Source organism: Pteropus alecto, unplaced genomic scaffold (assembly GCF_000325575.1).
Source record: "Pteropus alecto unplaced genomic scaffold, ASM32557v1 scaffold111, whole genome shotgun sequence".
Classification (NCBI taxonomy): Eukaryota; Metazoa; Chordata; class Mammalia; order Chiroptera; family Pteropodidae; genus Pteropus; species Pteropus alecto.
The window spans coordinates 4,192,235-4,217,278 of NW_006431915.1; the positions used below are offsets into that span (position 1 = coordinate 4,192,235).

Here is a 25,044-nt window from a genome sequence, read left to right on the forward strand (position 1 = left end):
ACTCTTCTAATTATCGCAAGAGGAATATTATTCAATCCCTAAATATAATCATTCATTATCTCTTAATTCTGAATATTTTGTTTCATGTATTTTAGAGCTCTATTGTTAAAACATATTCATAATTGTTACATCTTACTGTAAGACTAATTTTTATCATTATGAAAGGTCTCTATTTATCTCTAGTTTCTTGTTTAAATTATGCTGTCTGTCATTAATATAATCACCACATCTCTTATGTTTATAGTTTGCATGGTTTATCTTTTTTCATCCTTTTACTATCAAATCTTTTAATGTCTTTGAATTTAAAGTGTATATCTTATAGATACCACTTAACTGGAACCTGCTTTTTTATATCCAGTCTGAAAATCTCTGCCTTTTGTTTAGTTGCCTCACATTTAATATAAGTGTTGATATGACTGGATTTGTCTGCCATTTTCCTATTTGTTTTCTGTCTGTCTCACCTCTTTTACTGCCTTCTTTTGTGTTAAGCGATCATTTCTTACTATACCATTTTAGTACCCCTAAAATTTGTGTTATTTAGTGGTTGCTACTTATCTTAAATTTATTACACTTTTAATTTATCACAATCTACTTCAAACTAATACTGACTTACTTCCAGTAAAATATTTATAGAAACTTCTTACCAGTATACTTTCATTTCCATTTTTTCTTCTTTGTGCTATGGATATGTGTGTGTGTATACATATATATATTTCATTTATGTATGTTATAAACTACAATTTTTTTACAATTTTTCTTAGACATACATTGTTTAAATAAATTGAAATGTGAAAATATAACTTTTAAATATACGCATATATTTACTAGGTGCTCTTTACTTCTCACTTTAGATGTTATTTCTAGAGTCATTTTTCTTGTCTGAGGGAACTCCTTTGGCATTCCTTATAGTACAGGTCTGCTGTCAACAAATTCCCTCAGTTTGTTTATCTAGAAATGTTTTTTTTATTTTCCCTTTTAAAAAATAGTTTCACTGAATATAAAATTCTTGCTTAACAAATTGTCCCCACAAGACTTTAAATATGTCATTACAATGTCTTCTGGTATTCCTTATTTATTATGAGAAATAAGTCATTAATTGTTTTGTTGTTCCTCGTGTGTGATATGCAATTATTCTCTTCCTTCAAGAGTTTCTCTTTATCTTTGGCTTTCAGCAGTTTGACATCTTTTATACTTTTTCTCTTTCTCTTGTCACCTTCTGGGGTGCCAATCACATGTCTGTTAGAATTTCTGATATTGTACCACAGATATCTGATGTTCTGCTCATCCAATATTTAAAAAATCTGTTTGTTCTCCAAATCAGATCTTTTCTACTGATATTTCTTCAAGTTTCCTAATTCTTTTTTTCTGGATCTCAGACCTGCTGTTGAACCTATCTAGTGAATTTTCCATTTGTTATTGCTCTTTTCAGCCCTAGGATTACTATTTGGTTCTGTTTTTAGTCTCCATTTTTCTGCTGAGAGTCTGCATTTGTTCACTCATTATTAACACATTTTTCATTAATTCCCTGAAAATATTTATAATAGCAACTTCAAAGACTTTTTCAGCTACATCTGGGCCACTTAAGTGTCTACTTTTTTCCCACTGGTTCTCCTCCTGTCCCCCAATCCCCAGTATAAGACACATTCTTCCGTTTCTTTCTATGTCTAGTAATTTTTGGTTAAAAATGAAACATTAAAAATACACTGCAGCAACTCTGGATTGTTTTTTTTCTTCTGAGAACTACTGTTATTTTGTTTCAGTAAACAATTAACTTATCTGTAATCAAACTTAAAAAAAAAAAAAAAGTCTGTCTTCTCTGCCACTGATGTCTCTGCTCTGTGCTTTTATTTTTTAAAGCCTGGCTCCTTAAGGATTTTCCCTGAACCTGCAGAGCTTAGCAGTCAGCAAATTATTTTGGCAGCAGTTATTCTTAGACACTTCACATAGGAAAGCTTCCTCCTTTGAAACCTGGAATGTGTGAGAGTTGAGAAATACAATCAAAGGCGCAAATTTGCAAATCTCCCCAGACTTTCAATATTTACAGGACTCCTTGGGGTCTCCCGTACACATGCCTAATTTGGCAAACAGTCTAAGATGTGTAGTTTATTCATTTCAGCCCCTCTACGGCTTTCTTGCTTCCAGACTCTCCCCGCTTTAATTTACAGCTACTCTGTTGCCAGCCCCAAACCAAGTCCACCACCTCCCACAGAAAAGCTGCAAGTTTCTGCAGCCCAAGCGAGGCAAGAGGAGAATAACTCTAAACAGGAAAGCCACAAACTACCTATTTTTACCAAGTGCAGTAGCAGTTTTCCATGAGCAAATATTCCTCAAGTTATTGCCTAAGTGGTCATTTTCCAATGTCCTGATATGGTGTCTTCAAAAGTTTTATACCATTTTATTTTTGCTTTCTGTAGAGGGCAATTACCTGACATCCTCACTCTGCCATTACCCTAAGCTGTATTAGAAAGATGGAGCTAAAAAGGATCCTCTGACAAACAGGATATGGATACAAAAGAAAGAAACTAGTCAAGAATGGGCCTGAGGCTTTTCGCCTAAGCAAGTTAAATGGAGTTGTAATTTACTGAAAGGGGGCAACTATGAGAAGAACAGACAAGTGAGGGAAGGTCTGGAATTCAGTTTTGACACGTTATATTTGAGATGTCTATTAGACATTAACGTAGACAATGTCATGGTGTATTAGAGAACAATCCCTTTATTGGCTAGGAGAATAAACTAGATAACCAGTTAAGTTTCCATCAAAAGCTCAGTTTGCATGAGTCCTAAATGACAAAGTGGTTAAGTAACATGTCATCAAAGTTCGGGGAAGCAAAAGCTCACTGAATAGAATGAACAAAGAAAAAGGACTTGAAAGATGAACATAATTGAGACAGGCAGGCAAGACCCTATGAAAAGAGACAAAGAAGAGAAAGTGAAATAGAAGAAAAGGAGAGAGAGGAGAAAGAGAAGGAAAAAAACCCGCAAGACCATACAGGTGAGAGGTTTCTCTAAGAACTAGAATGAAAAGTAAGATTGTACAGTGGCAAGATTAGGTGAAACATGACAAATATAAAGAAAGGTCTCTAAACAAGTCTATATTGTCTGTATGTGACTAATAGATTACAAGATTAATAACCAAAGGACAGATAAGAACTGCATAGAGATGGAAACACAGGCACCGAGAGAGCAGGTTTTCAGGAGCAGACTGAAGGCATACTGAGGCTGCGAATACTGAGAAAGGGACTTACTTCCAAGTAGAGAAGTGACATAGCAAGAAACAATGAAATCCTTAAGCAAATTGTGCCAGATTAGATCACCTATCAATAACAGTTACTGCTCTATCTCTATAGCACTAAATAAAAATTTTTCATTCCACAATTTCATGTAAGCTTCATGATTCCTCAAGAACTTATCAAATCCTAGGATGTGGAGTTGAGCGAAGTTCAGATAAACTAAAGATTAAAATACACCACAGATATCAGAAAAACAAGTCAGTTAAGAGATACCACTGGAGAGATAAACTTTTAGATGCACTTTAGAGAATAATTTCCTTTGATGAGATGAAAGAGGGGCGTTATGGACTGAATGTTTGTATTCCACCTCACCCCCAAAATGCAGATGTTGAAAACCGAACCTCCACTGTGATGGTTAAAAGGTGGGCCCTCTGGCAGGTAATTAGGTCATGAGGGTGAAGCTTTCACAAATGGGATTAGTGTCCTTATAAGAAGGGCACAGAAGAGATGATCTTTCTCTCTGCCGTGTGAGAATGCAGTAAGACAGCCAGCTATAAACCAGGATGAGGGCCTTCACCAAGAACTCAATCATGCTGGCTCCTGATCTGGGGCTTCCAGCCTTTGAAACTGTGAGAAATAAAGATTTGTTGTTTAAGCCATCTCTTCTATGCTATTCTGTTATAGCAGTCCACACCAAGAAGAGGGAGAGAAAATGTAAGCTGAAAGGACCTGGAGAGGGAGAAATAAAGATTCTATGGTATGTTAACAGAAAGACCAATGAGACAAGGGAAGGAGCTAGTCAAAACTTCCGATCTAGTTGACAGGGCACTAACTCAAGTAGGAGCCATGACACCAGATCATAGTTTCCCACTGACAGAAGAAGCCACTTGATCCTCCATCTCAATTTTTTTTACCTGCATTTATGCTGAGAATTTTGAGGATAATAAAAATGCTTTTAAAAATAGATACTAGGCAAATACATGGCAAAATCAGTAACACAAAAATGATAAATACTTCAGTTATTATACATATTTACAAGCAAAGTGACATTTTCTATGCTGCTTCTGCTAGCTTCTTATCCATTCTACAATTCTAACAATTAAGAGTTTATTAATGGCAATAGTTAGAATTGTACTATACCTTTGCAGTCAGGAGTAGGGCTAGAAGAAGGGTTCCTATCACTAACAAAAATATGATGAAAATGCTAATTATTTTGTCTAACATCTTCTCCAACCAGATGATCATCTGCACAGAAATAAAAAGAGAATTATTATCTGTAAAGTACAACTTAATAAAAACATTCAATATACATTCAAATATGAGGACAAAACAGGATATTCAGCATTGCAAAGCAAACTATAAAATAAAGCAGTGAAAGCTGTAAGCGACTTCAGAAAGTTAACTAACGCTATTAATTGCTGTTGTTATATAGTTTATTATTGTCATACCTAAGAAAAGGCAGTCAATTTGAACATAACCTACGTCTATGTTTGAATTCTCATACTGTAGTATATTTACAATATAAATTATAAATTATAATCTGGTATATTACTAAACAAAATAATAACAATCCATTAGCTGACCTCAAATCTTGTGAAATTTATTGTCAATTAGCAAATATAGATGACTTTAGAAAAAGTATGCTATTATAAAAATGTCCTAAGTTATATAAAGATAAAATAGAAGTAAATTAAAATAGGAATTACATTCAATATATTTTTCCCTTTAATGTCATTAGGGTTACAAAAACCACAGTAATAAAAATCTAATGGTAAGGTAACGATAAATACCAATTTCAGAATAACAGTTACTCTGGGTGGGAAAAGGATCAGGAAAGGATACAAAATGGGCTTCAATTATATAAGTAATGTTTATTCAAGCTAAAGGATAGGCATATGAGTATCTCCATATCTTTTTATATTTGAAATTCACAATAAAATACTCTTAAAAATCTGACATTTGACTTGAAATTTCTATTTTAAAAAACATAAGCTTTATGACGAATTATAATTGAATGCAAATAAAAAATCATTAATGTAGTGGTTATTCCTTAATCAATAATTAAAATTATGCTCTCCCTAAAGGCTACTTGACATTCTATTTTGAGTATAACTTCTCTCATTTTTCAAAATCATATGCACTCCTACATATAAAAAAAATTTATTTTCAGAATATATCATTCTTATAGATTTACAGAATTCCTGCCATGCAAAGCTACCATTTAACATTTTGAAAATACAATCAGATTGATGACTACTGAAATACACTTGCATCCCTCAACCCTAACATGAGCTAATGCACTGCTGAATAAGGTATTCTTAAATCTGAATTATGCTCTCCGAACAGTGAATTAAACACCCCAAAGCAAAGAATGGTGGTTAAAAAAAAAACATGACTTCTAAAACATTTATTTTCCACTCAAGGCTTATAAACTTGTATCCCCCTGATCTTTCATGAAGGACACTGCAACTAAGAGATCAACACTATAGTAAACTCAAAGATAAAAAGTTCACCTTTTGTCTTAACAGTTATAGCTTCAAAAAGGAGTTAATTTTCAGTGCATGCTACCAAAGCATTGACGACAATGCAGAGATAAAGAAAATAATAATAACAGATATCTAAGATATGGAAGGTCAGATGTCATATTTTGAATGTAAGTTCTAAAATCAATAAAATGAGTTTCACCATCAGAAATCAACTCTACACCGAGTTCCTGAGACAGCTAATTGAAGAAAGGGCTGGTATTGCATTACCCCTCATGGTAGCTCCAAAACGTAACAGTGCATGGCACGTGGTAAAAGCTCAGTTAATAGGTATCTGAACAGGCAAGCATAAATAACTTCAGAATTAAAACCAGATTATATTCACAATTTACAATTTCTGAAAATAACAGGGAGCCTCAATTTTTTTTAGAGAAATCATATCCTGAAATATATATTTTTAACATAAATGATGTTCTATTAGAAAGCATAAATTTATGTCTGGGTATTTTTAACATATAAAACATGGAATAGTCACAAACACATTATATACATCAACATTACAAAATCAAACTTTATGTTTTTAAACCAGGGTAGAATTTTCCTATCACCAGCTGTGTAATTAAGAGTTGGGAAAAAATCCACACTAAGAGTCACCTAAATAAAAATTTATTTAAGGATAACAGTGAGGATTAGATGTTTTATTCAAAATTTAAAATAAATAAAATCACTTAAGATGCTCAATACATAAGATAAAAAAAGTTGTGTGTGTGTGGGGGGGTCCTACTCACTTTATGACTAAGATAAGGTGAAAAAAAAAAAACAGGACAAAAACAGAGAAGAGTGGGAAAGGTGGACAGGGTACGACTTATTAAAATATAAAGGGAGATAGAAAAAGTAAGAAGAAAAAAGTCTGGGGAGGGGGAGTTGGTGCATAGAACTAAGAATCAAAAGAGGACAAAAAACAAAATGGACAGAGAACTTACAGGGAGGAAAAGAACTCCCTGAGTGAATGGAACTCACAAGGAAACAGAAACTCACAGACGTAGAAAGAGAAACACGGACAGAGGAAGCAATGGAGAAGGGGAAGGAGATGGAGGAGAGAATCCTGAAGAAATGCAGGAGGTGCTGCCCCAGGAGGCTGACCCCGCCCCACGCTCTGCTTTGGGCAAAAAAACCCACACCACCTGTCTTCACTGCCCTGCTCGTGGGAATCACACAGTCCCTAAAATTTCCCCAGTCTTTCTTGCTGTGAGAATTTATTTTAGTTTTTAAACTCTAGTTTCTAAAAGGGGAAGGGGAAAAAATTTTTAATGACATTGGGATTTTAAGTTCAAAGATTGAGATGTTGTTAAATTTATAGTTATACCAAAAGATACTCAAATTTATAAACTCTCTGCCCTTATTTATCAAGCTATTAAAAATAGTGTCGTGCCACTACTGAGTTTTCTATTTCATTAATCTGGACCCTGTAAGTTTTTATTTTGCTTCGTTTTTTTAAACTAAATTCTAGTTGAATCTTAGTGCATATAATCAATATTAAGAAATAAAACAATTAAGGCTGCATTTCAATTAACCATAACATGCATTCTCTCTCACTCTCACTTCTTTTCGGTTTCCTAATTCACCTCACTTGAACTTGGCATAACAAATACCCAATGCTGCAGTTTTCTGACTTTGGATGTAATGTAATAAAAGTCTTCAACTTATTTATGTGCTTCACTAAAGCGCGCACTCCCAGAACTCCAAGTGGTTACTCCATCTACACCAGTGCTTTCTAAGTCAGCTGTGAATTAAGGTCATAAATTAGTTAATCTAACTCAGTCTTAAATCAAATCAAACCTAATGACTTTAGCTCTTTTCATCTCTTGAGGACAATATGAATTCTCTCTCTCTCTCTCTCTCTCTCTCTCTCTCTCACTCACCAAAAGAAGAAAATGTGACACATGTTTGCACCACTATCATCTACCTAGGACTGAACTCATTTACTTATGCTACTTTTGTAGGAAATGGAAGTATATACAACCTCACTTTTGTGTATGTGTTTGTATCTGTCTACTTACTTATTTTAGTTTATTTTCAACCCAAAGTTTAAAACTTTAGGCACCGCCAAGTCTCCCTTTTCCTGTTTCAACAAAATGAAATCCTCATCTCAAAACTCAAAAGTGTCATTTGGATCTATCTCCGAGTATCACATCTTTCTTAAAGCCTGCAATAGTATTTCCCCTGAAAAATTTTAGTCTTATTATGTTTAAACACAATACACATAAATGATGTCATCTTTTGCTATCTGTCCCAAGGTTTGATGAAATTAAATCTAGAACTACTGTATGCAGACTATATGTCAAAGGTACGACAATGACATATAGTCTGTTACAAACTTATACAGAGGTATAAATATATATAAACAACCCTTTATTGAAGTTATTAAAAATGTACCTAATATAATTTTAATCAAATCATGTGAATCATTTACCATAGACACAACCTCATATCTCGGGAAATTATTAAATTAGATGTCACAAGCCATGACTACAAACTTTTTTAAATTCTAGTTATTAAAAAAGACATATAAAATTATCAGCCTGGGGATCACACAAATATTTCACAGATTTACCTTTTGAAAAAATCCTGTGTCATTTATAGAAAAATTAAAATTTTTAAATTCTAGTTATTAAAAAAGACATATAAAATTATCAGCCTAGGGATCACACAAATATTTCACAGATTTACCTTTTTGAAAAAATCCTTTGTCATTTATAGAAAAATTAGCAAAATAAAGAATTCGCTTTCCTTTTCGGGAACTATTGCCTATATATTCTCACACACCAAAGGAGACTGGAGGACCAGGATGAGCCACTTTATAGCGCTAACAAGGAGTGGACAAAAGGACTACAAGGCAGAACTTCACACACACTTGAACAAGGAGATAACACCCATATCCTAAATAAAATGGCTTTGGGTTTTTAGCAAATTGTACTGTGACAGTATTAATACTTCATGACCTTCCATAGCTTATAATTAGAACTTTAATAACAAAAACTTAATTTGACATATGGACAGAAACAGAGTGAGAATGGAAATACAGGGAGAAGTTACAGAATTAAATAGTAAAAACCAACATCCGTGTGTTCATTTACCTTCTTATTTAGCCAGTGCCAGAGCTTGAGGATAGGGGGTAAGATGAGAAAGAGAAGATAAGAACAGTGGAATATCATTAGAGAATGCAATAATAGTATGAAAAGAAAAGAAAGTCACTGAGAGCATGAGGAGGAAATTACCCCAGACAAAAGAAAAACTACAAAAAAAAAAAAAAAAACTGTAATGCAGTCACAAAGTTTTTAAATTGAGTGAATGTAATGTTCCTTTAAATTTACAATGATTATAGTGATGATAAGTACAAGCTTTGCTGGCAGTTCAACAACTAAAAATACATAAAATAACCTGAAAGCTTGTAAGCATAAATAATCACGCTAAATTCCAAAGATCAGAGTAATAATAAGAATCCTTTAATATATCATGTACCAAAAGGATTTTTAGTACCTGTATAAACTAATTCATGTTCATGTACTATATTTTCATTGAACTTTGTAGTTGCTGCTTTATAGTGTTAGTTATTTCACATTTTTTAAAGAGTAAAACATTTTAGTGCTCATTTGGAACAGAGGGCTCATGGCCAAAAAGCAGGCATATCTAAGATTCTGTTAAATATCTGGTATATTTCCTTCCTTGCCAACTTTTTAGGCACTACAGTATATAATATCTTGTTTTCACATAAATGTGCCACAGCTAAACCTCACAATATTTAACACTATAATACTAATTAATGCTAGTTAGTGAACACGTAATCTAAAAATTGGTAAACATAGAACTTAAGGCAACTTTAGTAATAAAAATGTATAAATGGCTAATAAGCATAATTTCATTAAAGTGACTGTAAATACTCTTTAGATTTCCCTAAAGTATACCCAATGCATGTTTAGATACACACTTTAAACAATGTCCTATAGATGGATCATTTCAAAACCACTGTTCCAATCAATTAAAATAGAAACATGAAAAATAGATCTATTCCTCAAAGCAGCAGCCCAAATATATTATTATACTAGACAGAACATAATTTTGGCATCAATTGTAATTAACAAAATATTCAGTTTATGACAGCCACTGATTCTGATATATGCTGTCCTATAGCAGAAAATGCTTGTTTTATTCATTTTCCTGCCTCTCTTCCTTAAGAACAGATTGATAAACAAATCAGAATAAAAATGACAAAATTTTACAAGGCTACTTCGTAACAAATACTTTTTGATGTCCCTGGAACTTCAACTGACACGACCGTACAGTTTTCCTAAATGAAGAATTCAAATACAAGTACATGAGAACGCTGAAAACAGGAGTCGGTCTCCACCCTTTCTGACAGCGGTAAGACAAAGAAATTACCTGGAAATAAGAGTTTCCCTCTTTGCATAGTTTGAAGAGCTAAATCTGCTCTAGTAAGATAAAGCTTCACCCCAGTACCACAGAGATGTAATAAATATGTTGAAATTTGTGCAGTCTTAGATTCTTATTTAAAAAGTCGAAAAAAATTAATAAGAATACAAATAGACAAATTTCAAAAGAAAAATAAAAACAGCTAATTAACATGCAAAAGGATAGTCAACCTTATTTTTATTTTTAAAAATTTCAGATTAAAACAACACTGAGATACTTCTTTTTATATTTTGTTACATTATAATATCCAGTATTGGCAAGAGCTCAAGGAAATGGCTGTTCTCATATGTTGCACTGGTGGGAATTAAAACTGGCAAACTTTCTGGAAGATAAACAATATGTAAGAAAATGTACTTTCTGCTTCTCCTTTAACCCAGGATATTTTATTATGAGTTAAAAGATTTATCTCCTTCTCCCCACATGCACTCCAATTACATTCTCATCTATATCTACATTGGTTTCACCTAACAGTATTTCTGAACCTTAAGTCACGAATGGACAGTTAAAGCAATGCTGTTAAAGTAAACAGTTACCAGCCTCCATGATGAAGTCCAGCTTGCACAGCACAACACACAAACAGAACTTCTCGATCCAGTCTCACCTGACCCCCCAGACTTACCTACCATTTCATATATCCCAGCCATGACCATTTTTTAGCGTTCCCTGAGAATTCATGGTGTGGAAGTCTCTGTGCCTTTGCACTGCTCCCTCTACCTGCCCTTCTTGCCAAGCGTACCTAATAACCTCCTACTTCTACTTCAAACTTTTCCTCCTCTGCAAAACCTCCCCTCTCCCACTGCCTTGCCAACAGCGAGTCATTTCTTGCTCAGTACTACCACTGGATCCTGTACATACTTTTCCTCCGCATTATAATAACAGCTAACACTTATATAAAGGGCTTACTGTGTACCAGGCCCTATTGTAGGAATTGTACATATATTAATTCATTTAAACCTCACAACCATTCTATGAGGTACATGTTCTTATACTCAATTGTATTGATAAGGAAACTAAGGCACAGAAAGGTTAAGAAACTCATCCAAGGTCGCACAGCTAATAAGTAGCTGAACTGGAATTTGAAACCAGAATTTGGATTCAGAGCCCATGCCCTTAACCACTAAGTCTCTAAATCCAACCACTGCCTCTGAATTTTAACGGATTGCTGTCTCTCCCTAAACAGAGCTTCTGCATTTAGTTTTCTGTAGTTCGTCTGATTCCCCCAGGACTTATCACAGACTCCGACACAGAGTAATTACTCCAAAAATATTCACTGAACTGAGCCACTACCTGGCTATATAATTTTAGTCACTTAATCCCTCTGGATTTCAATTTGGTCCTTATAAAATGAGGGAATTGAACTAGGTGTTCCATAAGATCCTTTTCTCTCATTTTTTAAAAGGAAAAACTACTTACACAATATTTATTTAAACTAAATATATCCTACCCTTATATATATCTTAATTCTAACTTTAAATTTCATCACAGAATTAGATTTTAAATGTGTTATCAACAATTACAGTACAAACAGCAAATACTATGGAATAAAACAATGAAATATATAAACTCCATTAAAACAGCCCAAGTTCTTAAAATACAATACCTTGCTATCAACTTTTAACAAGAATTTTCCAAGCCCAATAATTGGCCACGGTGCCAGAGCTTCCTGCCGTTCCTTCAGGAAGTGCTCTACGACCTGCCACCATGCATAGCAGCGTTTCTCCAGGAAGTTCACAACTCCAAAATGAATAACAAGCTTCTTGAGTATCCAGACTATAAAGAAGAAACACATATATAATCAAAATCTAGATTACAAAGTGAAAATGTGAAAAGGTCCCTTAGTTTCATGTGATCTTTCTAAAGCAGAAAAGCAAGTATTGAAATAAGGATCAATTTTTTAAAAAGGAAAGAGGAGAGAAGAAAGTTCAAGGTATTCCAAGTTGATGGTATTGGGACAAATAACTTATCACATGAGCCCCATCTGCCCATAGATTACCTTCTTTGTGGAGTCTGACTCCCTAAAGTAGTCAGGGATTCTTTTATAGCCTATGCAAACATAAGATACTATGATCATGAAGATTTCAGTGACTACAACCTTCGCCACTCACACCCCCTCCAGGGTGAAAAATACTAGCCCCTGACATGTCCTAATCTCCTTGGATATTATAGCTGCTACTGACAAATTCTGTTCTTTTCCTTAGATTTTTTAATGTTTCGTGACCAGAAAAATAAAGGTATTCTATATGTGTCATCATGATTTTATACTACCACAGACATTTTCATTTGTGTTCCTATTTCTCTGCTTGATGTTGCTCTATACGTATGAATATTTTACCAGGATTCAGTAGAGAAGCAGACTGGGTACAAGTGGGCTGTTACAAATGGCCCGAGGATGGGCTCTGCACAACTTCAACGGGGACTGTTCACAGACCACAATGTGAATGTTTTACTCTGCTACTGGGTAGTGTGGCAGCTCTTCCAGGAGAGGTAAAGGCCAACTAAGAAGGTGGTGGGACTAGAAGGAAATGTCACTCATCTGTGAAGGTTGCCTTGAGTCTGGACCCGGGATAATTGACCCGACCACAACAATTGCCCTAACTCCAGAGATTTCTGTGTCCTTAGCCCTGGCCTTATAAGCAAATGCTTCACAGTTTACTATTTTGCACCATGAGCTCAGTGTTCATACCAGTTCGAAAATTCATTAGCATTTTTAAATCTCTAGAGAGGTCCTAGGAAAACTTCTATAGTCTCTAGAGTAAGCCCAGAGTATTTATAAACTGTAGAAAACCTTTTGGGGGCCACACCTGTTCACACGGGCCATGTCAAATTCCTATGATGGCCCGAGGGTTAAGAAATGACTAGGACAAACGTAACTCCTGCCTGCAACCTTAAGGAAAAAAGTGTTCCAACAGCACCCGGCACATGATTTGCCAACATAAAAAAATTACCTGGAAAAAACAAAAAAAAAGGTATGAAACCACCCAGAAGAACAATTTAAATTGTTTCACTAAGCATTTCTATGGCTGTGGTATGTGCTCTGTGACTGGCTTAATTACAACAGTCCTTGCTCCAAGTGCCAAACAGAAGTTCTGCTTGAGGATGCCAGATGCAGACACAAACTTCAACCATTTATATTTCATGTTCCCTAAGGACAGGCACTATACAGTTCTTGTCATAACAAACCTTTAAAGGAATGGTAACTATTTAATTAACTGTCCAATTCAATGAGAATAAGTTTGACAATGAATGATCTAGAAGGTAAATGGTCCAATAAGTTTAGACTTTGAGACTATGAGAGAACAGATTTCCATAAATCAGATGACTTTTAAATCATAGGAAAAAAAACCTGATAACAGAGACAAGGACTAATCAAATTCAGGAGGTAACCGGATGGTAGGATTCTAAGCATCGACTGAGGACTTAATAAATTTGACATAAACTGTGACTATAAGAAGAAAGCCCAAACTACCAGAAAAGCATAAAAGATCTTCTACAATGCATCTGAGCCAGAGAAAACTGTTCCTTACTCTTGTCAGTAATAGAAGACACCTTTAGAGAAAATCAAAGTAATAGAGGTGGGCCTCGAATTACCATGGTATGCAGGTACAAAGCCCCAGTTTAATGATTTATAAAAAGCTGTACGATTCCTTTTTTACATAAAACATGATATATACACGTCATTTAATTTTCTGTCAAATACAAGAAAAAAAAATCAAGATTTTGCACACATATATTTCTCAAAATCTGCATTTTCTTTTAATTAAAAATGCAGTATAAAATGCATTTCACTAAGACCAGCTCTCAATATTCCGTCATAAACCCCAAAACCCAGATTGACATTCTCTTCCACAGAATCATGGATGGCTCAACAGTCAACTCTCCATGTGGAACTATTAGTCTATAGTACACAAAAATTGTAAGAGGATAAATATATTTTTGAGCTTCAAAGTGAAATATTAAAGAGGTATCAAGTAATAAATTTCCAAAATGTTTATCATTTAAATGCTAACATACTGTTTTATTTTAAGAGCAAAATTATCCCAAGCATTAAAACCCAAAAGTAAAAAGAAGTCTTCAAAGACAAGATCATAACTAACCAATTACCTGCAACAGGCACTGGCAGCAACTGCACAATCCACAGGTTTAGCCAGATCTGGACTCCAATGATGGCCCAAAGGAGAGACACAAAGTAGGTATCGCTGGTTTTCTTCTTCCTAAGAAATGTTCCGACTTCAGACTTTTGTCTTCCCAGAGAAGGGGAGGGGGAGGAGGGGGAAGGAGATGAGGATACTGTTGCAGGGGGTTCTCCTCTGTCCATGGTTTCTGAAGAAGGAAAGAGAAAACATCGCCCACCGCCTTAGTCGACATTAGTCAACAGTCATACAGAGTAATTCGTTAAGATACTCTATTTTAAGCCTTCGTAGTATGATTACATTGGGTTAAAAAAGAAAAAAGATTTGGATGCATGTTTTCATAATGTACTGAAAAATGTGTGGAGAATTAACAATGCTAACAGTGTTTAAATTTAGGGAAATTAAGTTTGTTGGGGGTAGGATTAGGTACAGTGAATTTTTTAGCTTTTATTTTATGTACTTTATACTGTTCAAGTTTTTTATGACATATATCATTATTAATATACATTTATCATGTAAACAAAAAACTTAAAAAAACTATATAACAAAATAGCTGAGAATTATTAGTCCATGAAAATTATTCAAACCATATAAAGCAACAAACATTAACATAAAATAAAATTCCTACATTTAAAAATTCCTCCTTTTTAATATAACTTTATATTAGATGTATTTATATATATTTCTACCAGGTGCTGTAAGCGTAAAAAATAAAAAGCTGACAAGGTCTTTGCAATCTGTGAGGTCAATCAAGAGTTGCCTCGTCTAAAAAAAATAATAACAAAAATAATAACAACAATATAAATATTTCTGACACAATATGGCTTTTCATTGTTATTTCACCTAAAATGGAGCTAACTGCTCTTACAAGAAAAACCCAGGGCTTTGAAACATGTCTTTCTCTTACAATGATACATAAAACAAGACTGCTGAGGGTGAAGAATTCTCAAATCAAAGAAATCATACTTATTTCACATAAAGCACTGTTCTCTGACAATGCAACTGTTACATTTTAATATAGGGTTATACTATTTCTATCTCCTAGTTTCACCAAAACATAGTATATGTATCAAAACTCATATAACTATTAAATCAATATTACTCAGTATATACTGTAATGATTGAAATGAGTAAGATTCTAGAACTTGCATTTTGCCTTCCATAAATAAAAATTAATGACAAAAGTATATCATATTTTGGAAAGTTTAGAAAAAAGAGAAAAAAACAAGAGCATCCACAATCCCAACCACCATCTACCCTATAGTCTTTATACAGTTTTACACAGTTGTATCCCATTACCCGTCTCCATTTTCTCCCTTCACTTGAATGTCAGCTCCAGGAGAGCTAAGACCTTGTCTGTCTTGTTCTCCCTCCAGTGAATTCCTAGCACATGGAATAATAGTACCTGACATACAGTAGGTGCTCACTAAATATCTGCTGAAAAAATGCCTTCCCCATTATTTCAAAATTTTCATAAGCAACTACACAGTATAGCTCTCTGAGTGCTGCATCATAACTTCCTTAGTTTTCCTTTTAACATTAACTATTTAGCCGTAAATTTTTACTACTGCTATAACTAGCACCATGGTAAGTCTGCCTACCTCACCAGAACCCGCATTCTACCTTGAGGTCTGAAGCTAAAGCCCAAGCTAGTTATAATAAGCTTCTGTTTGCTGTTGCTGAGTATCTCTATAATTTGGAAACTTCATGTTGGTGGATGCTACAGACATTTAGAAGAATAAGTCCATAACCAAAATATCATCCCCTCTACACTTTGAAAACATGATTCAATGTACAAGAAAAATAAGTTGTCCTATTACCCCAAATGCCTTTTTCTTAGCTAATTCCTTCCTTTAAGACTTCTCTAAAGTCAGTTCTCACCCAAAATATTCCTTAACTCCAAAACCTCTGGCACTAACTGACCTGGCACAGGCAGAGATGGCTTTTACATTTCTGAACGCTGCGTGAGTACAGTGACTTTAAAGCTGAAATAAGTCTACCAGCTGGATCCCACAGGAGCACTGACTCCAAAACAACCAGAGGGGTCTGTTTTAAGGGAAACCATCAATATATTAACAGCATGAGGCATGCAAAGCAAACTTTGAGAATGAAAGTAAGATGCCAGAGAAATACATGGCTAGAAGATGGAAAATAAAAGCAAAAACACATATTTGGATAAAAGGAATAATAACAAAAAAGCAACATAAAAAGTTAGAGCAAACTAGAACAATGGAGGAGAAATGACAGTTGTAGAAGAAATAGAAAATACGAAAAGGATTAAGTGGGGGGAAACATGGACAAAGGTAAATGTACTGAGAAAAGGAAAACAATACGAAAGGAAAATGAGAAATAACAAAAAAATAAGAAAAGTTTTTTTAAAAAAGGAAAGAATGAAGAATCAAGAAACCCAAGGAAGAAAATGATTAAATGTCTGAAAAAGTGATATATGAGAACAAAGATGAGAGGGAAAAAGCATAAAAATAGGAATCAGAGAAAAATGAAGGACGAGTAAGCAGCATTTTGATGCTAGCGTCTGTCTTAATTTTATATTCTAAGTATATTTCGTTTTCCAGAATGATTTTGAAGGCATTCTTTCACAAGGTCAGTCACCTGCAGGCTGAGTCGAGGACCGGTCTTCAGTGCTTGATTCATACCCTGTGATAGAGATGGCCAAGGTTGCTAGAGTAGAAGCTGCCATGGAGATAACTTGCCCTGGTAACTCCGCCCCTGTAAAACAAGCATGCATTTTTAAAACTTTAAAGCAAATGGACAAAGTGCGAAATAACTTGCAAACTGAAACATAGTCCCAAGTTTTCAACTGCATAAAACAAAATGGCTACTAATGACCCACGAGACCAGTAGTTCTTTGCCAAGGGAGACTGCTTAAGAATCAACAGGAAAGTCTGCTAAAAATGCGAGTTCCTGGACTCTAACTCGTTCATTTGGGAACTTCATGCTGGTGCATGTGGCAGATAGTAAATATGGAAATGTAGAGAGCCACGTTTATATTTTTTTCACTTCAGGGGTTAATTTTAATACACATTTCTATGGAAAAACACTACCGCACCAAGTCTGTGAGCTTCCTAAATACAGACTGTCTTACTCTCCTTTGTTTTACTAGCTGGTAGTACAGTATGGGACAGCCCATATCTGGTGCTTTCAATAACACTCCATGAATGAATATGCAATATACAGGTATTATGCAAAACCATGTACATCTATAATGTACATAAATCGGCACAAAATCCACCACTTGAAAATCTAAAAGAACATCATTATCCTATTTCATGTTTTATGTTCCATGTTAAGTTCTTAACAGGTAGTATATGAAGCTTAACCATTTGCACTAGACTCAAATAAAACATTTATTGACCAATGAGGTCTGTCTGTAATTGTCAGCCTTTAACCTGCTATGGAAGACAACACACATTAGCTTACATAATAATACCAGGTTATAGCATCCTTTCCTGCACCCTAGAGCAGTGGTCCCCAACATTTCTGGCACCAGGCCCAGTGCTCTTATGAGAATCTAATGCCTGATGATCTGAGGTGGAGCTAAGGTGGTGATGCTAGCGCTGGGGAGCGGCTGCAAAGACAGATGAAGCTTCACTCACTCACCCGCCACTCACATCCTGCTGTGCAGCCCTGCTAGAGAATGGAAAGCTAGACTATTTCTTGGACTTCTTTGTAGCTAAGGTCCCACATGTGATGCAGTTTCTAACAGGCAGGCACACCTGTACAAGACTTGGGAGAGCAAAGAGACTCATTGTAATTTGGAAGCCACACAGCTCACGTCAAACACAGTCATGGAAGCATATGGTTTTTCTGCAGGAACTTCAAAGGTTCTGCTGTTTGATCTCTAACTTTGCGGCAGGCAGCAGCCTACGGCACTTCTGCTTGGTCCTTGGGTGTTGTACATTTCTCCTGGTTGCACTGCTTATGCCTATGTCGGATCCAAGCTAATTTGTCTAGCATTTCCAAAAATTTTTTACACAAAAATTATATATGCTAATCAATACTTCTTTCTATTCAGACCAGCTAGTGTGGATTCCATTGTCCACAACTAAGAACACTGACCATTCCTGGTCACCAAATCATACAGCATACTCACATAGCTGGGACCTAATTTTGGTGGGCCAATACTCAATGTGACAACGTAGAATTCTGCCAAGCCAATAAAAAGAGCTATGACCCTTCAGAAGGCCAATGAATTTCAGCTTCATATGAACTCCGTATACCCAACAAATCCAAGGCTGGCCATCTCTCACAGACAGGCAGTCCAGGGCCTAGGATGGCTCTGCGTAGATTCAGTCATCAGGTCAAGTGCACTAACTCATCTTGCTCAACCATATCCTATCCCTTCTCTAAAAATGCCTCTGTAACCTGCAAGAGGTTCATTTTTAGGCAATTCATGAGAATCTCATACTCATGGTCTGGAAAGGCAGCAAGGTATCTAGATTAGGACCTACCTATTCTAAGTATCTCAGGTGCTTCTTAGATTCCAATAAAAGAACAATGGCTGAGAGAAAGACTATCTTTCATGTCTTATGTGTTCTGTTTACTCAGTGTATTGGATGCTGGGGATAAATACAGAGATAAAGAGTCTAGTGGAAGAGACAGATATGAATTAAAGAACCACGCAAATATGAATGTATACACACTACAATGATTGCTAAAAAGAAAAAATACCAGGTATTCTGGAGGATCAGTAAAGGCTTCTCATTAAGAAGTGAAAACTGAAGCTGATATACAAAGGATGAGAAGGAATTCACCTAGGAATTTAAGAATGATATTTCGGATAGAAGTGAGTGAATAGGAAGGCTGTAAGTGAAGAACCCGGCATGCTGAAGACAGTGAGAGAAGGTCAGTGCATCTGGAACAGACAGCTAGTGGGAAACTGGTATTGAATGAACATGGCCAGAGACAGTAAGCCAGGTGATGACACGGTGCAGAGGACAACAGTAAGGAGTTTAGTCTTTACCTAAAAGGAAGAAGACAGCACTGAAGAGTTTTAAATAGAAAAATAATGTTTTTACTGAAATTTTATTGAGGCAGTTGCAAGAAATAACAGAGAAAGCCTGTGAACCCCTTATCCACTTTCCCCAATGGTAACGTCTTGCAAAGCTGTGGTACAATATCACAATCAGGATATCAGCATGGATACAAGATACAGAACAGCATCACTGCAAAGATCTCTCCTGTTGCCTTTTTATAACCACGCCTACCCCCCACCCCACTCCAAAAATAAATGATCAGTGTTGAGATATCAAAGATCATTCTTGTTGTTTGGTCAAGAAGAGATTAGAGGGGACCCAGAATGGGTACAGGGAGATAAATTATTGCAATATTATAGACAAGACATATTGATAGCAGGGTCTGCAGTGGTTAACAGGGGAGATGTTGGAAAAGTGGATGCATTTAAGAGACATGGAATAATCGAAGTGGGCCAGGCTTAGAGATGACCCAATGAAGGAAATGAGAGATGAAGGTATCAATAATGACCCCCAAGTTTCCAGATTATAGTTAGCTAGACAATGTAAAGGGGAAATGGATAAAGATTTTGGACATACTGAAGTTCTTTTTAGACTTCCAGGCAGAAGGTTCAAAAACAAACTGATTATACCAGGTACCCAACAGGACCTAGTTTCTTGTGTACCCATGAGATTTTATAGGCTCCACTCAAGAGCGAAGGTTAAAAACACTTAATGATTAATGGCCTGAACAGAAGAGAGAGAAAAAAAAAAAAAACGCTTCCAGTCAAAATTAAACAAAAACAAGTATTCTCTCTTACATAAGATTAAGAACTAATCAAGGAACCTGAATTACTAAACCTGCCTCTTCACAAGTAATTTAATGAAGTGGTGACTCATCTTTGAAGACTCTGAAAAGTCCCTTGACGGTTTTTACATAGCTCCAAAATAACAAGATCACTTTATAGCTCCTCAAATATGGACTTTCAGTTCAGCTGCATTTGACTTATATCTCTAAAGTTCCACTAGGCATTCATTCACCAAACAGGTGACTACGCTAAGTGCTGAGATAAGAAATTAAGCCACCAGTCTCAAGCTCAGTCTAATACTTAAACTATCAATTAAGATTCAGTATGTTAGGAGCTAATGTAAAGTTAAGTGTAAAATATTTGGGGAGCACAGAGGGCAGAAACCCAATCCATGCTTGGGAGGTCAGGGAAGGGTTTTCAAAACTTGTGGTGCTACCTGACAAGAACAGTAGAAGGTGCCATCCTTTAAATCCCTTTAAACAGATTAGCCAAAGAAGACAGGACAAGTCTATCGTGGGGAGGAAGGGAGAGACTGGTGTCTTAGAGGGCAGAGATAGAAAACTTTTCCAAGAAGACAAAAAAGCAGGTGTAAAGACACATAGGCAAGAAAAAGCAGTGAGTGCTGTTCAAAGAATTGTAAGAAGTCCAAAAAGGCCAGAACACAGATAGGGTTCAATGAGAAGAGTGGAGAGACATGAAGACACAGAGGGAGAATGGGACTAGACTTTGGAAGGTCTCATATACAGAAGCAGTACAATTCAGGGGTTGGGAGCACAGGTGAGAAAACAAGACTATCTGGGTTCAAATCCCAGGTCTATTCCTTACTAGCTGGATGACTGTGAGCAAGGGATTTAACAGCTAGGTGCCTTAGTCCCCTCATATGTAAATAGGGTTTATGTAACTTTCTATCTCATGTGAGAATTAGGTGAAATATTGATATAAAATGATTAGAACAATACCTGGTATGTAAGGCTCATTCAATAAATATTAGCTACTATCATCATCACCTATATCGCAACTATCGGCTTTGACAGTATAAACTATAAGCATAAGTCACTAGCACTCCTATATTTGTCTGTACCTCTCATCCCCTTTCTACTTTTATATTATAGCCATTTCCCTAAGTCTTATCCCACTTAGCACGCATTTTTAGATTTCCTAAAGGGCCATGGAAAATATTTTGCATACAGTGGGCACTGAAAGACTTTGAGAAAAGTCAAGATCGATAAATTAAATCTTCACAACTATGGCTTAAATATTAACTTCTTCAACTTGCTGATGTCACTAAAATACACAGTAAATATTTAATGAATCATAGCTAAATCAATGAAAACTCTACAACATCATCCTAGTTAATATACGAATGAGTCAGCAAATTTTTAGACTGCCTGAAACTTCACAAAGAAATGAAAAGAACAGCACACAGAGAAAATCAACAGAGTACCTGAAAATTATGGATGTTAAGATTTGGAAACTGATCTTATCAAACAGAAAAGCATTTTAATGACTCTAAGTGATATCCTCCTGCATTTCAAAAACCCTAAGGGTTTGAGCAGAAGGAAAATAAATTAGAAAAGTTCCAGGACTAAGAATCTAGGCAAAGGCACAGTATTGGCAAAAAAGTCCAGCTAAAAATAGGTGCGTAGACAAGGGAACATAATCTTGGGACCCAAGAACTATAAACAAAAAAAAGAAAGAGCATCCAAGGTTTCAAGTGTCAAATCTACCCAAGAACAGGCCAGCATTAGAATCCCAAACAATAGGCATCTGTGCAATCCCAAAGAAGCAGGACACTGACAGCAGCCTAGTACCTGGAGGTAGAAACTCAGAGTCTGGCACATAAGAAACAGATCTCATGTTCAAAAAGTATCTATCAATGTGGCTGACTCAGCAATGGGCAGAGCAACATTTTTAAAAATCAGGGGAAAATTGTGCTCGCTTCAGCAGCACATATACTAAAAAAAAAAAAATCAGGGTAAAATAAAAAAATAAATAAAATTAAGACAAATAAATCAGTCTAAATACTTGATCTACTTTGTTCTCTTTCACAGGGATAGTGGCAATTGCTGGAAATACATCCAAAGGTATTTACGGGAGGAGGAGGTCCTACATACCAAGTAAAACCTCCCCAGTATGCACAGCTCTGTCTGAAGAAGCCTGTGTTCCCACCGCTAATGTGGAAAACATATCTTCTCCAGGGCTTCTAGTAGCAGTCACTGGACTACTGGCAGTAACAAGGGTGTGGACACGGACCAGCAGGACTTTCTCTGGGCTTATTCAACTGACAGTGTCAGAACTGGGAGAAAAGCAGCAAAAAGTTTTGTTTGTTTCCTTTCTTCCTCCAATTTGGGCTTAATTGGACGAAACTTGTTCACTCACACTACATGCTACTCCAAAACAATTAAGGCACCTACCTACCAAGCCTTCCTGCGAAGATATTCTGGTCACATCAACAATTAGAATTTATAAACAATTACCAGTGTTAGGAGGAACAGACCCAGCTGAACTTGCCTGTACTTCTCAGGCTAAGTGTACACGCTAAAGATACATCTGATGTACTTGCCTAGCTTTTGAAGAAGCACTTCCCATACTTGGAGTAAATGGCTCTCTAAGCCTATATTTATTCATCTGTAAAATAAGCATAATACCACTACATTACTAAGAAAATTTCATGAGACTGTGTTCAGAGAGCCAAACAGAGCCTGGCCCATACTGCATTACTAACAACAATGGTGGTGGTTCCTCTTTTCTCACAGGCCAGGGGAGCACAACAAAGCTAGATTCCAGGTTTAAACCAAGTGAGACTTCTGGGGTCCAGGAGACGGAGAAGCCAGGTCCTGCAGCTGTGATAAGCCAGCAGGGCCAACACGGAAGACTGAAGCAGCAGACAACTACAACTGAGTCCAAGAGGATCAGCAGTCAATATCTTTTCAAGATGACTGATGCTTGTTCAGAGAGCCCGCTGAAGGGAAAGAACATTGGACTGAGGGTCGAAGACCTAGGTTTATATCTTAGCTCCACCAGTGGGACTATAAGCAAGTCTGTTAACCTCCAGAATTAAATGTCTTCATTGCAAAATGGGAATAATCATTTTATAAGGTTTGGGGGGTTGTTTTGTTTGTGGATTTAAAAAAATCACACATTTAAAAACATAGTAGACATTTAACATTTTTTCCCCTACATTATCATGGGGTTTCAAGAAATACTAAGGAAGAGCTCCCAAGGTCTAAGAGAAAACCACTGAGTAAGGGCCATGGATTCAGAAGCAATCACTGACACTAACTTGGCGATGAGCCATAAGGAGTTTTCTGGTCCTACAAACAAAACAAACTCATGCTTTGAATTCTGATAAAATCCAAAGAATACGTGAATCCACTGAATACAAATCATAAAACTTTCTGTGGCATCAAAAGACTCAAACCTTAGGAGACACAGAGAAAGATGCCTATTCAAGTGACTAGGATATAAGAGCCAAGTCTTACAATGAAAACGACAAAGAAGGAATAGATGCACACATGCCACGGCAGTACACTGAGCATTCCTGTACCTAACTATATTAGAGTGACATCTACAGGAGGGAACTGACAATAAAAAGGACAGGTTGTCCTAGTACGGACTACATGGTTTGAGTTCTGATGCCCAAAGGAAACAAGGTTCTAAGGAGAAGAGAAAAAAATATTCAGAAATTTAGGGGGGAAAAACGTTTAAAAGATTTACTTTAGGATGAGGATTATCTAATCTAGAAATCTATAAAAAGATTCTATATCAAGAATAACCTGTTCCGAAGCAGGCTGGAATGAGACTAAACAAAGCAAGGAAAAACATCATTTTCAAATCTGCTCTCAACGTTTATTCTGTGTCCCTGTGATTTGCTTCCTTGTAAGAGTCTAGAATACAAACACTAGAAACCTAGCTTGCAAGCCAACACACCACTCTCCTGGGTTTTTACTTGATAATAATCAAACGTGGCTCAAAACTCGGTCTTAGAATACTTGTCCTCATAGCTCTCTCGGCTGCCGTCACCAGCAGACTAGAATTTACAGCGAAGAGAAAAGACACCTGAAACCTTCGGTTTAGACCTACATTATTCATAAATTTGAAGCAAAGTACGTACTTAGCTCTGGACAAAGGCAGTCAAAAGGAGAAGACTGTCCTGGGGTGAGCAGAGCTGTCTGAATCTCTACTATTAGGGGAAAGGGGGAAAGAAAGTTACAGAGGAACAAGTGGAGACCACCAAGCTTTCTATAGTAGTTGCCGAAACAGGCAGTTTACTTCTACTGGTCTGATACGTGACCACAGAGTCTGACAGACTGTGACCAAGTAGACGGGCTGAACGAAGAAAACTTAGAAAGACAGAAAAATATAAGACAAATTCTTTCCTATTTTCTGCTGTCAGAAAGATAAATAATTAAAGATTCTTTATTTCAGGTCATTTTTTAAAATTTTAAACAACTGTTTAGAATAAGATGTCTTACAATTTTCTTACCTTTACTCATTTAACAAATAAAATAACAAAAAAGAAACAATTTTTAAAAAATTTCTACAAAGTAACCATACAAATAATGCGCCACAAATAGCCCTGTGATTATCATAACATTAAGATGCTCAAAATAATGTTACATAAGTCTACTTATCACAGAAAGGTACTAGTGACATAAGTTTAAAATGTGGCTTACAAAAGAGGATGTTCACTATGATCCAGTAGAGTATTCTTGTGTTTTAAAGAGTCTGAATGCATACAAACGATAAGTTAACATTTTGGTATAATCTGTGGGCCATGTGATCTTGAGTGATTTTTATTCTTTTTGTTTCTCTGTTATTTTCTAACTTACCTGTGACAAACTGATTTGATACCTGAGAAATTTTTTTTTTCTTTCAAAAGTCTGCTAAAATTAGTAATTTTCTCTTTTAGTTTCTGTTTAACTATGAAA

The 25,044-nt window shown here is 35.9% G+C and overlaps 1 protein-coding gene across 1 annotated transcript in view; it reads right to left on the bottom strand.

The window, feature by feature from the left end:
* The window catches only part of TMEM245 (transmembrane protein 245), a gene marked incomplete at its 5' end in the record, with an annotated part of 89,108 nt that overhangs the window by 52,262 nt on the left and 11,802 nt on the right, over positions 1 to 25,044 (bottom strand). Inside the window, 4 exons of the mRNA XM_015599627.1 lie at positions 4,371 to 4,475; positions 11,805 to 11,974; positions 14,306 to 14,524; positions 16,945 to 17,061. Of these exons, the coding sequence (XP_015455113.1) occupies positions 4,371 to 4,475; positions 11,805 to 11,974; positions 14,306 to 14,524; positions 16,945 to 17,061 (611 nt within the window). The remainder of the gene's footprint in view (positions 1 to 4,370; positions 4,476 to 11,804; positions 11,975 to 14,305; positions 14,525 to 16,944; positions 17,062 to 25,044) is intronic.